The 13971-nt window shown below is 38.1% G+C and overlaps 1 protein-coding gene across 3 annotated transcripts in view; it reads right to left on the bottom strand.

Annotated features, from left to right (window-relative positions):
- The window catches only part of TTBK2 (tau tubulin kinase 2), a 115936-nt gene extending 102771 nt beyond the window's left edge, over positions 1 to 13165 (bottom strand). For 2 of the 3 annotated variants that reach the window (XM_014534844.1, XM_005860316.2), the window contains exons 1-2: positions 13033 to 13165; positions 10686 to 10833 (exon numbers count right to left, since the gene is read on the bottom strand). In XM_014534844.1, coding sequence (XP_014390330.1) covers positions 10686 to 10833; positions 13033 to 13101 — 217 coding nt within the window. In that variant the 5' untranslated portion in view covers positions 13102 to 13165. Of the gene's footprint in view, positions 1 to 5173; positions 5285 to 10685; positions 10834 to 13032 lie in introns of those variants that run through there. The other variant, XM_014534845.1, reaches the window with a different exon arrangement.
- Between the last annotated feature and the right edge of the window lie 806 nt (positions 13166 to 13971).

Genomic DNA, 13971 nt, shown 5'->3' on the forward strand with positions numbered 1-13971 from the left:
GCACGCACTCACAAAAAGGTTGCCCATCCCCTGGCCTAGGACATCACTATCTCATAGAGTATTTCCCTAGAATCCTTTGCCTCTATGTTCTCCAAAATACTTGAAGGCCCTCTAGTTCCCTGCCACTATATTCCCCTCCATAATACTGCTGCAACTTAACTCTCACCTACAGACTCAAGCCCACCTCACTCTCACCCTTAGATTCAGCAGGAAACATTTATCGAACTCTATCCAGCATAGTATGGATGTCATCATGCATTCACGCTTGCTGCTAGTCTTGTCCTGATCTCATTCCTTGCTTCTGCTCCCTGCTGGCAAGTGGACACCCCCCAAAGGCTGCCGGGCTGCCAGAGGGATGTCTGACTGCCAGCTTGGGCCCGATCCCCCAGGGAGCGGGCCTAAGCCAGAAGGTGGACATCCTCTGAGGGGTCCCAGACTGCAAGAGGGCATAGGCAGGACTGAGGGACCCCCCCCCCCGAGTGCACAAATTTTTGTGCACCGGGCCTCTAGTTTAGCAATAAAGTGAAAAGCTGAGCTGAAACAATCCCAAATCCACTAGCAGCAATGCTCTAGAATTCAAAGAACAAATTCCAGGTCATTTACAAATTAGCAAACACTGAGATTCTAAAAAGATGGACTACCATCCTGATAAGGACACCACAAAACCAGTGTTAGCTTCCTTGCCCATCTGTATTTACTCCAGATATTTACCTACTCTCCACCAAAAACAAAGAAACCACACCCACCCGAATAATACCAACTCATGAAATATCTACACCATGGGAGACAGAAAAATATAAATCTAGGCCCTGTTCTCAAAGACTTTACAACATTATTGAAAGAAATGAACATATTATAAGACTAATATAGACAATAAGATCAAATGATAGCTTATAAGAACAAAGAATAAGCATTACAGAGAAATCAATACATTAGTTGGATTAAAATACATCAGATCCAGAGACATAGAAGCATGGAACAGATTGACGAATTTCAGAGGGAAGTCAGGGGTGAGGGATTTGGGGGGGGAGGAGAGGGGAGTGATTAATGGGGAACTTATATGCATATATGCAAAGCCCATGGACACAGACAATAGTGTTGTGAAGGCCTGGGAGGGGCGGGTGCAGGGTGGAGGGAAAATCAATGGGAAAAAACAACAACAATAAAGGAGACATCTGTAATACTTTCAACAATAGATAAAATAGCCCTAGACAGTTTGGTTCAGTGGATAGAGCGTTGGCCTATGGACCAAAGGGTCCCTAGTTGGAATCTGGTCAAGGGCACTTACTTGGTTGCAGGCTCCTCCACGGCCCAGGCCCTGGTCGGCAAGTGTAGGAGGCAACCAATCGATGTGTTTCTCTCACATCGGTATTTCTCTCTGTCTTTCCCTCTCTCTTCCACTCTGTAAAAAGCAATGGAAAAATATCCTCAGGTGAGGATTAAAAAAAGAAAAGATAAAATAAAATGCATCATAGAGCTTGAGCTTCATTGAGTTAACTTGACAGTGATACAAAAAGAAGGGCCTGGTGTGGCTCAGTGGTTGAAAGTCCACCCATGAACCAAGAGGCCACCAGATCTATTCCCAGTCAAGGTACTTGCCCGATTTGCAGGCTTATCCCCAGTAGGTCTTTCTTTTCTTTTTTCTCTTTTCTCTTCTCTTCTTTTCTTTTTTTTCTTTCTTCTCTTCCCTTCCCTTCCTTTTCCTCCCTTCCTTTTCCTCACTCCCTCCCTCCCTTCCTTCCTTCCTTCCTTTCCTTCTCCTTCCTTCCTTCCTTCCTTCCTTCCTTCCTTCCTTCTCCTTCCTTCCTTCTCCTTCCTTCCTTCCTTCCTTCCTTCCTTCCTTCTTTCCTTCCTTTCCCTTTCTCTCTCTCTTTCTCTCCCCATCCCTCTCTCCTGCTCCTTCCTCCCTCTCTAAAATAAATAAAAACATATACATATTTTTTTTAAAAGGGGTGTCCTCTACACCAAGTCCACAGGAAAAATAATTCCACCAGGAAATCAAAATACAAAGGCTCCTTCCAGCTCTCATGAGAAAGCCCATCTAACAATCCCTTCGTTTCTAAGTAGCTCACCAGGAGCTGAAGGAAGATAGCAGAAGGAAGTTTCCAAACTCATCTTTCTAGATAACCATCAAAGAAAATTCTATCATTTAAATGTTTTTCTTCTAAAAGCTGAATAGCTTTATCTTTCACATGTAGATGTGTAGTACATTTTAAGTTCATTTTTGTATAACTTATGTGGTTAAGGTCAAGGTGCACTATTATTTTTTAAATATATTTTTATTGATTTCAGAGAAGAAGGGAGAGGGAGTGGGAGAGAGAAACATCAATGATGAGAGAGAGTCATTGATTGGCTGCCTCCTGCATGACCCACACTGGGGGTCAAACCCAAAACCCTGACATGTGCCCTGAACAGGAATCAAACTGACATTCCAGTTCACAGGGCAACGCTCAACCACTGAGCCATGTCGGCCAGGCAAAGTGCATTATTTTTGTATGTGGATGTCCAATGTTCCAACACCTCTTATTGAAAAGAATATTCTTTTTTCACTTAGAAACTTTGTAAAAAATTATTGGCCATATTTGTGTGGTTCTATTTCTGGAATTTCTATTCTATTTCAGTGATCTATATGCCTATCTCTTTGCTAATACCACAGTCTTGATAATGGTAGCTTTGTACTGAGTTTTAATTCATGTAGTTTGGTTTTTCTAACATATTTCATTTTCAAAACTGTTCTGGCTATTCCAGGTCCTTGACCTTTCTATAGAAATTTTAGAATCAGTTTCTCTATAACTACAAACAGTGCTATTGGGATATTTATTGATGATGTGTTAAATCTATAGATCAGTTTGGGGAGAATGAATGTCTTTATAGTGAATCTTCCAATTCATGAATATGATATGTATTTCCATTTAAATGTTCTTTGATTATTTTTAATCAGGGTATATAGTTTTCAGCATAGAGATACATATTTTATTAACTTTAAATCTAAGTATTTCATTTTGGGGAGCTATTGTAAATTTTTTTAAATAAAAATTTCAATTGTTTACCATTAACATATAGACGTATGATTGCTTTTTGTGGATGACCTTGAATCACCTGCTAAACTCATTTATTCTAGAAAATTATGTGTGGATTCCTTGGGCATGACGTCAATCATGCCATTTGCAAATAGGGACAGTCTTATTTCTTCCTTTGCAATCTATATGCCACTATTTCTTTGAATAGTTTTGCTGAACCACACTCATTCTCTTCTAATTCAGGGTTTCTGATGACATAAATGTTAGACCTTATGATAGTGTCATAGGTCCCCAAGACTATTTATTTATTTTTAATCTTCATTTTGTTGTTGTTCCAACTGGATTTCTTTTTTCTTTTTTTTTCAATTAGGTGTACAAAGTATTTTTGGCTTAAGTGCTGCATAAGCCTATGGGTTTTTTGTTTTGTTTTTAAGTTTCCGAATGGATAATTTCTATTGATCTATTTTCAAGTTCACTGATTCTTTCATCTGTCATGTCCACTCTATTGAGCCCACCCAGCAATTTTTAAATTTCTATTATTATATTTCTCAGTTCTAAATTTTCATTTAGTTCTTGTTTATCTTCTATTTCTTTGCTGAGTTTTCTTTCTTCTTTTTTTTTTTTTATCTTTCCACTCATTCCTGGAACATTTAGTTCTTTCTATCTTCTATTTCTTTGCTAAGACTTATCTTCCTGCCCATTCCTGGAACATGGTCATTATAGCTGATTTAAAAGTCTTTGAGACAGCCTGGCTGGTGTGACTCAGTGGTTGAGTGTTGTCCTGTACACCAAGAGGACGCCAGTTCCATCTTCTATTTTTGCTGAGTTTTCTTTCTTCTTTTTTTTTTTTTATCTTTCCACTCATTCCTGGAACATTTAGTTCTTTCTATCTTCTATTTCTTTGCTAAGACTTATCTTCCTGCCCATTCCTGGAACATGGTCATTATAGCTGATTTAAAAGTCTTTGAGACAGCCTGGCTGGTGTGACTCAGTGGTTGAGTGTTGTCCTGTACACCAAGAGGACGCCAGTTCCATTCCCGGTCAGGGCACATGCCCAGGTAGTGGGCCCAATCCCCAGTAAAAGGTATGCAGGAGGCACCGACCAATGTTCTCTCTCGTCAGTGTTTCTAGCTCTCTCTCCCTCTTCCTTCCTCTTTCTCTGAAATCAATAAAAACACATTAAAAAAATTTTTTTTTTGATATAATTTTAACAACTGTGTGATGTTGGCATTGGGATCTGTGTTTTCTTTTCCCATGTGAGTTCAGATTTTTCTGATTCTTTGTAAGCTGATCAATTCTTTTTAAGCTGAGACATTTTTAATATTATGTTGAAACTCTGGTTGTTATTTAAGTCCCAGTGCGCATGTTTGTTGAGTTTTGGGGTTTTTTTTTAAGCCAGTAATTGACCCAGTTGGGTTCATACTTCAAGTTCTGACATGTCTTCTGTGGATTGTGTTTCCAATTTCAATTCAGTTGAGTGTTTCATAACTGTCCTACATAGTGTCCAGTTTAGGGATTGGGGGGTGGTCTATCCCATAATTCCGTGCTCAACATTTTCTTATGCTGTTTAGAATCAGGCTCACGCAAGCAAAACTTGGAAGTCAGCTCAGCAGTCCATAAGCAGCTTTAAGTGGTTTCCCTGCAATCTTCTGGTTCCCTAGGACTCCCCTTTTTAGGCCTTCCAACAGAAAGGTGGGCTTCATTACAGACACTCTGCTGTGTACTTCCCATGACTGTGTCAGAAGTCAGGGTCCAGGGTGAGCAACAGAAGAGCTAAAGGAGAAGAAAAGCAATGGAATTTGCTCCACTCTCTTAAGACCATAGTTCCTTCAATTTGAGAGGAAGGTTCCCCTCCCTCTGAGATTTAGGCTCCTGCCTGACCCCGTTGAGACCACTGTAGTCACTGCCAAGAATTGTTTGAGGCCTAGGGTGCAAGAGAATGAAGAAAAGAAAACAAAGAAGAAAAAAGAAAAAGATGTGGGATTGCCACATTTTCTCTGAGCATTAGGAAACCCCTTTCCTGCTCCTTGAGTCAGAACTAGAGGACTTCTCCTGGTTCTTTTTCTGTCCGAGTTAATAATGCTCACTTCCAAGTTTCAGGATATGTTAAGTTCAGGCGGGGGTATACTGGAAGAAAAAAATGGTAAACTCACCGCCAGTTCACTGGTACTTTGAATTCTGGTCTTCTTCCCCAATCTGCCTCCTACTATATATTTTTTGAGTCCTCAAATAGCCACTCCAAGCATTCTGTCCAGGTTTTATAGCTGCATTCAGTGGGAGAGACAGGGTGAAGTATGCTTACTCCATCTTATCTGGAACCAAAACCTGGACTACTGTTTTTCATAACAGGCTTTGTAGAACTGATTGATTAAACTATTTGTATAACTTTGATTATAAATTAAAATTTTTAAATAAATCCTGTAGTAATCTTATCTAGGAAAAAGGAACAGGCAATCTAGTAGAATCACATTTTTTTAAGCATACATATTTTTGGATATTACATGCTTAGGGAAAAAAAGTGAAGCTCTTAATTGTACTTTGCTTTATTTCTTTAAATCTTAGTTTACCTGTGGATTTTTATAAATACTAGGCCTATTATAAATTTATTTTAAAGGAATAAAGAAAGTAGGAATTATCCAAAGCATAAAACAGAGGAAGCAGAGTTGCAAATAAGAGGTCATTAACTGTTTAGGAACTGAAAAAAACATGCCATGTTAAGGTGGGTAGACTTTACCTGAGAAAAGGAAGGCCCTGAAATATTTTAGCAAAGGTGGGGGAGTGACATGATCCAAATGATATATTTGAAGGATCACTCCTGCTGCAGAACATAAAGGTGCACAGAAAATGAATCTTACTGTCTGAATCTAAGGAGTCACATAAAGTTGCAGAACAGTAACATATGATTCCACATATTGTTGGGGGATATGGGTAAGGGAGGGAGATTTTTTTAAATTTTAATTTTAGAGAGGGAGGAAGAAAGAGAGGGAGAGAGAAACGTCGATGTGAGAGATACATGGATTGGTTGCCTCCCCTAGGTACCCCATCCAGGGTTCTAACCCACAACTGAAATATGTGCCCTGACCGGAAATCAAACCCATGAGCTTTTGGTATATGGGACAATGCTCCAACCTACTTGAGCCACACCAGCCAGGGCAATGGAGGAAGATTTTATAGATACACACAAGCACATCATCATATATGTCATACGTGACATATATATGACATATATAATGATATGGTTATATATCAATGCATATAATTATGTGATTATATAAATGTGTGAATAGGTATATTTATAATATGTATTGCATGTTTCTGGAAAAAACGCAAGAAACCAGTAACAATGCTAAACTTTGGAGGAGAAAGAGGGGCTAAGAAAAAGAAACTTACTTTTTACTTTATTCTTCTATTTGAGTTTTAAATTTTTTTACTGTGAACATTTATAGACTTTAAAAGGTTGTAAACAAAATGGAGGAAGGTCTTATACATGCATAGATAAAAGAAACATATAAGGTATTATAATACAAGTATGAATGAACCTAATATTCAGTAGCACTGTTCCTAGCACATAGTAAGCACTCAGACACTGCTATAGATCTCCCCACAAATAAGATATTCTAAAGTAAGTTCACAACCCAAAACAGCTTTTTAATTAAGTTACATTACATTAATTTACTATGTATTTTTAAGCATTCGGAAATTTAAAGAGAAGATAAAGGGTAAGAATGGATTTTGAAATGTTTATAATTTTTATATTATATTTTTACTATAAAAAAGTTCACATTATTCTTTTCCATTTTTTAAGCACCAAAGAGAATTTATAAAGGAAAAAAGTAAAAGATCCTCTCCTTTCCTGGTACCTCTAATTCTAATACCTAAACATAACCATTCCCAATGACTTCTTGAGTTCTATATGATTCCAGACTTTCTTTGTGCATATAAAAAGCATATAAATACATGTGTTTGTACATATAAAGACACACATATATACATTACATTCTATTTTAAGGAAATGAATCTCTGCTCCTTAAAATAATCTCGACCTATTCTGGTTCCTATGTGCCATTTTTCTAGGCTCAAATAGAGTAGTGAATAGACAAATCCCCAAGCTAGCAGATATGCTAAATCTCCCAACTAGGTAAATGTTAAAGTGAAGATACTGAACAAATAAAGTTCTCAGAGATCTCCTAACACTCTTTAATGAAACCTTATACAGGGCAAGCAAAATTACTTTAAGGGGAGAAATGCACCGGATGAAACAAACAAAAGGGCAGATGATAGATTAAAGGATACAATGAAGAGTTTATTCCTAACCTTTTAGGACCCGTAGTTTGACTACTATGCTCTTCTACAAAATGAGTTATCAAAGATCGTATAACTCTTTTTGATGGAACAGATGATCCTTCACGAGGGCAAGCAACTTTGGAATAACTTTCATAGGCAGCCTTTTATACTGGAAAGAAATTACACATATCTTACATTCTTATGACTAGGGAAAGGGAGTAGTCGTACCTCACAGCAGTAGCTGGAGACTTCAAGCAGGGAAGGCAGAAGAGGTACAGTTGCTCTTCTGTAATAGTACCCCTTCTTCCCAACTCTCAGAGCTGTGCTCTGCAGTCTCCAAGGCAAAAGTAAAACCCAGAATCAATATCTCAGGACAAAAAAGTCCCTGATAGTCCGAATAAAATCACTTTTTTATGGGTCATGTTGTTTTTCTCTGCACTGATATGGGGCAAAACAAATTAATTCCCAACTACTTCTACTGAGAATAAAACTATTTGGTTATCAAACAATGGCATTTACTTTATTATTTCTTGCTATTAATAGGATCCTCCCTTGCTTTTAGAGGATTCTCAACCTGTGGGTCACGACCATTGGAAAACACATAGAGCATATCAGATATTTACATTATGATTCATAACAGTAGCAAAATTACAGTTATGAAGTAGCAACGAAAATAATTTTATGGCTGGGGGTCAACACAACATGAAGAACTGTATTAAAGGGTCGCGGAATTAGGAAGGTTGAGAAGCACTGATAGGATAATTTTTTAAATAATTAAATAAACCTTTAATTAATCACCTTCTCATCCAAGGTAATATTCAAGTTGGTGTTTGAAAGAACACAAGAGATAAGACATGCTGATCATCCACAACATGACATAGAGGGCTAAAATAGCACCGAAAGGCAGGACAACTTTCTAGTCATTCAGTGACTTAAGTAGTGATTTTTAAATACTTTTTTTAAAATCCTCACTGGAGGATATGTTTATTGATTTTAGAAAGAGAGGAAGGGGGAGAGAGAAAGAGAAAGAGAAACATGGATATGAGAAAGAAACATCAACTGGTTGCCTCCCTTATATGCCCCAACTGGGGATGGAACCCACAACCTAGGTATGTGCCCTGATAGGGAATCAAACCCACGACCTTCAGTCTGAGGGCTAATGCTCTATCCACTGAGCCAAACCAGGTAGGGTAAAATAATTTTGTTAGCTGTTTGACTATTATGTTTATGTTAATAAAAAAGGAATCCCTTAATGTAAATTATGGATTTAGTTAATGACAGTGTATCAATATTGGTTCACCAATTGTAACATGTACCACACTAATGCAAGATGTTAATTATAGGGGAAAGTGGGGATGGGAGGGAATATGGGAAGCTGTACTTTCTGCTCAATTTTTCTGTAATGCTAAAATGGTTCTAAAAGGTAAAATTAAAGAAAAACTAGAACATAGGCTTCCTCTCCAATGAGGTCCTCTAATCCATTCTTAAAACTGGTCACCTGAATCATTTCCACAGCCTTATTACTTCACTTTTCCAATAATACAGACCCCCCAAATTTTCCTAAAGTTTAACATAAACAACCTTTAATATGTTCTCATATTTTTCTATGTGTGTGAGGGTAAGTGGCTAACACAGTGATGGCGAACCTTTTGAGCTCGGTGTGTCAGCATTTTGAAAAACCCTAACTTAACTCTGGTGCCGTATCACATATAGAAATTTTTTGATATTTGCAACCATAGTAAAACAAAGACTTATATTTTTGATATTTATTTTATATATTTAAATGCCATTTAACAAAGAAAAATCAACCAAAAAAATGAGTTCGCGTGTCACCTCTGACACGCATGTCATAGGTTCGCCATCACTGGGCTAACACGTGTTATGTTCCAATAGATACACTTTAATGGATTCACAAAATCAACAAAGCTCTCATAGACAAAGCACTGTCTGCAAATACTGATATATCTCCAAATACTGCCCCCCCAAAACCCACAAATTCCCTATCTGTCTGATACTTCATGACTCTATAAAATAAAGAATATTTCCTTCTTCTCCTTCTTTGTCTTTAAAGGAGCCCTGATCTATGAGAGAGACATACTGAAGTATTTATAGATGGTATATGTCTAGGATTTCTTTTTAAATACTCCAGCATGGTAGGGGAAAATGTTAAAGGAGTAAGATTTAGATGCAACAAGACTGAGCAAATGCTAATACTTATTGAAACTGAGTACTATGTGAATGTTCATTATATGATTCTCTATTTTTTATATATTTGAAATTTTTCATGATAAAAAGTTAGGGAAAAATCTAATTTAAGATTTGACTATCTCACCTGCAAGATTCTAGATATGTATCAAATTTTGTTAAGATTATAATGGAAATCTAACTTTTTAAAAAGTACCTTCTGATGGTAGGTTCATGAGGTACTGCAGAATTACTAGTGATCAGAGTTAAAATCATAGGACAGAATATTTTTTCCTCTTACACCAGAGAATATTTTTACCTCTTAATAAGTTTTATGGTTCTATTTACTAGGCATACTTTAGATAATAATGAATGTAGAAGTACTAGCAAATAGGTCTACAGACAAGTGTTTTAGTTTTAGAAGTGACTAAAATATTCAAATACATCAGTAAAAACCAAGTACAACTTAGAAGTGTAGCTTGAACATTAACTTACCAGACACTGAATAACTGCACAAATTAATAAGCATAACACAAATAAACCTGTTTTTCTTGTTCTCCAAAAGCGAAATATTTCCTGTTGCACACACCAAACAAGTCAATCCAAGACTAGTGACGTGGTCATCGGCTGCTAAAATATTTGCTGCTAGTATTAGTGGAGAGAAATGGTGCACCTGCACGTAAGGTGCGTAAGGGAAATGAATGTAACACAATTACAGTAATCAGTCACTGGCGAACGTTGTAGTTCATTATTAATAATTATGTGTAACAGGATATTGTAAAAATTAAGTTACGAAATTTTTATTAAAACGTTTCTTACATACCGTTATATTAGCCGGCAGCCAGAAGGCCCCGATCAGCCCTGATCACCAGCCAGGCCTAGGGACCCTACCCGTGCACCAGGCCTCTAGTTTTACAATAACATTTATGAAAACACTTTCTAACACAAAATGTTTCAGGTAATTCACTCTCTCTCATCCCGACTCACCATGAAAACAAATTGCCAAAGTCCAATTACTCTAAACAATCAATCTTTCTACTATTACTAGCTAGTGGTAAAATTTCCAAGAGAAATATGTTCAGTATGTTTATACCAATATGGCACTAGAATATTTAATTAATAGTTAGAGAATGTAACTGAGGTTCAGAAAGAAAATAATAAATTATAAATTGTTTGATATCATACAAAACAACTTACCTTGTAGTTTTTTCAACACAGCAACCTCCATTTTCAGAACTTGTTTTGGTTGTTGGGCTGATTCTACCTTCAGTGCAACGTTTTCCCTGGTAAGCATGTCCAAGGCATCGTAAATTTCTCCAAAGCCCCCACCCCCAATCTTCCTCAACTGCATAAGAAATAAGAACACACAAAAAATTACTAGAAGATTCTAACTGGAAACCAATTAGTCTCTGATATTAAATATAATTTTGCTACTGCTGTTTTATTATAAAGAGATCTTAATATTATTAAATTAACCATGACATGCCAAGAAGAAATGTCTAGAAATAACATCAGAACCTTTTCCACAAATTTATCCACAAAGAGTTAAAAAATTATTTCAGCCACAAACTATTTTAAAATTTGATCCACAGTTAGCATTAGAACTGTCACAAAAACAATATCTGAAAGTGATTTGTTTGATTTTAAAATTTGGTCTACAGTTAGCATTAGAACTGTCACAAAAACACAATACCTGAAAGAGATCTAGTTTTACAATAACCTTTATGAAAACACTTTCTAACACAAAATGTTTCAGGTAATTCACATTCTCTCTCATCCCGACTCACCATGAAAACAAATTGCCAAAGTCCAATTACCAGATTTGTCTCAACAACCAGATTTGTTGTTTTAATTCTAAGGTAATCATTTGAAGACTTTTTAAACCATGAAATATTTTTGCCAGTTGAAATCTTATCTGGAACCTAACTGAGATGTGTATGTGGGGAGTTTGGGGTAGAAATAGGGCAGCCAGAGCCAAGCCCTCTCCGCAGCATTTACCCTCCTTTCTGAGGAACTGAACAGGCTTCAAAGGGCACACAGAAAACTGTTTTAAACTGGAGTGCATGTTGTTTCTTCAAGCTAGAAACAATATGCAATTAGCCTTCTTCCATTTCCTGAAACTAGGTCTCTCTTTACCACATTATCAAACATCTAAATGTACTATAATATAGAAAGTCATCACTGGAGGCACAGAGTCCTGAATCCTCACCACCTCAGAGGACTCACCTCAAGTCCCACTCCTTTCTCCACTGGGTCAATACTGATTACTCTATCTAGGTTGATTTCTTTATCTTCTGAATTTCTACAGGAATTATTTGATTAATCACTTAATAATTTTACTAGGCTTAATACCTCCTCAGATAACACTTGTATTAACCCCATCCTGCTTCTTTATCTTTTATGTTGATTACTTTTCCAACTTTCCATTGTCAGTGTCCTGGCCCTCTATAGTGAAACTAAGCTTCTTCAAAGAGAAGGCCACTCCATTATTTTTTGTTTTCCCCAAGCAAAACAAAAGTGATAACTATATATACAGGGTGAGGAAAAGTAGTTTGACAGTTGTTCGTATGGAAAATAATACAATAATTAATAAATAATAATGCAAGAATAAACTGTGTTTTGTGTACTCACAATTACAAACCTCCTTTTGTCCCACCCTGCATTGCTAAGTAACCATTCATTGCTTTGTACACATAAACCATAATCCTTCTTTATTCTGATTTGGTGATGATGGGAAGAGATACCAGGAGGAACTCAGGTATGAGTTTAGAATTTAAAAAAAGTTCCAGAGAGAGACCAAGATGGCGGCATAGGTAAACACCGGAGATTGCTGCCGCAAACAACCACTTCAAAAATACAACTAAAAGACTGAACGGACATCACCCAGAACCACAGGAAAGCTGGCTGAGGAGAGACTCTTCAACTAGAAGGAAAGACAACAGCATACTGAGGCTCAGAGGAGGCGCAGTGTGGAAAATACAAAGGTGCGGTGGTGCGCGCGCAAAGCGGGCTGGTGGCTTAGGGCGCGGTTGTCGTTTTCAATCAGGATGAAGTCTCAGACTCTGAGCTCCAGATCCGGGCGAGTCTCTAGGGACTCAGACTCAAACGGGAGAAGGGGGATGGGGACTAAACCGGTAGTCAGACATCCCTCTCGCAATCCGGGACTGCTGGCTCCTAACTGCTTGCCTGCCTGCCTGCCTGCCTGATCACCCCTAACCACTCTACCTGTCTGCCTGATTGCCCCTAACTCCTTCTGCTTGCTGGCCTAAAAAAAAAAAAAGACCGTACCCTTTTATGTAATGATGTTTACTTTGAATTTATATTAGTTCACACAAACACTCCATCCATGCTTTTGTTCTGGCCCTCTGGCCGAGTTTAAGAACCCATTGTGGCCCTCGAGTCAAAAAGTTTGCCCACCCCTGGTATAGATTCTATAACAAAATGCTATTTTTTATCAAGATACCTAAAATTGCCCCCAAGACAATCAATCTACCTCTCCCTCTCCCTCTCTCCTCGCCCCGCTCTCTCTCTCATCCATACTCACCACTTTCCATCTTTCTTTGACAAGGATTCCAACACTGAGGATATCTGGCTGCTCTCCTCCTCCACTCATTGCAATTCAATGATATGATAGAAAGGCTACACAGGCATCCAGCTCCCAAGGGTGGTTTCCATTTAACCTTAAACAAAAGAAATAGCATATCAGGGCTAATTAATTAACACAAACATTTCAGCACCAAGTAGCACTACTAATCCTATACATTAATTCTGTTGCTTTGTTGGAAAGGAGGAGAACCCACAAACTCAGTTCCAAAATCTGTTCACTGCATATTTTTAAAAACTACTTATCTTTCCATTACAGATACCAGTGTAATAGCTAGACATTACAAAAACATTACACTACAACACAGAGATATAACTTACAAATAGCTGAGATTGCAAGACTATAGAGAAAGCATGGTGTCAATAGCAGTTGACCCAGACAGACCACTATCCTAAGCACAACATATTGCTAAAGAAAAAGATACAGTAACTACTTTACAACAGCTTATAATTAAACTAGAGGCCCGGTGCACAAAAATTTGTGCACTCGGGGGTCCCTCAGCCCAGCCTGTGCCCTCTCAAAGTCTGGGACCCCTCGGGGGATGTCCACCTGCTGGCTTAGGCCTGCTCCCCGGGGGATTGTGCCTAAGCTGGCAGTGATACATCCCTTGGGCGATGTCCATTTGCCAGCGGGCCGAAGCTGCAGTTGAACATCCATAGCAGTGCACTGACCAGGGGGCAGCTCCTGCATTGAGCATCTGCCCCCTGGTGGTCAGTGTGTGTCATAGTGACCAGTCATTCCCAGTCGTTCTTCTGCTAGGGTCAATTTGCACATTACCGCCCTAACGGGTTTGGCTCAGTGGATAGAGCGTCGGCCTGCAAACTGAAGGGTCCCAGGTTCGATTCCAGCCAAGGGCATGTACCTTGGTTGCGGGCACAT

The sequence above is a fragment of the Myotis brandtii genome, unplaced genomic scaffold, assembly GCF_000412655.1.
Source record: "Myotis brandtii unplaced genomic scaffold, ASM41265v1 scaffold133, whole genome shotgun sequence".
NCBI lineage: Eukaryota > Metazoa > Chordata > Mammalia > Chiroptera > Vespertilionidae > Myotis > Myotis brandtii.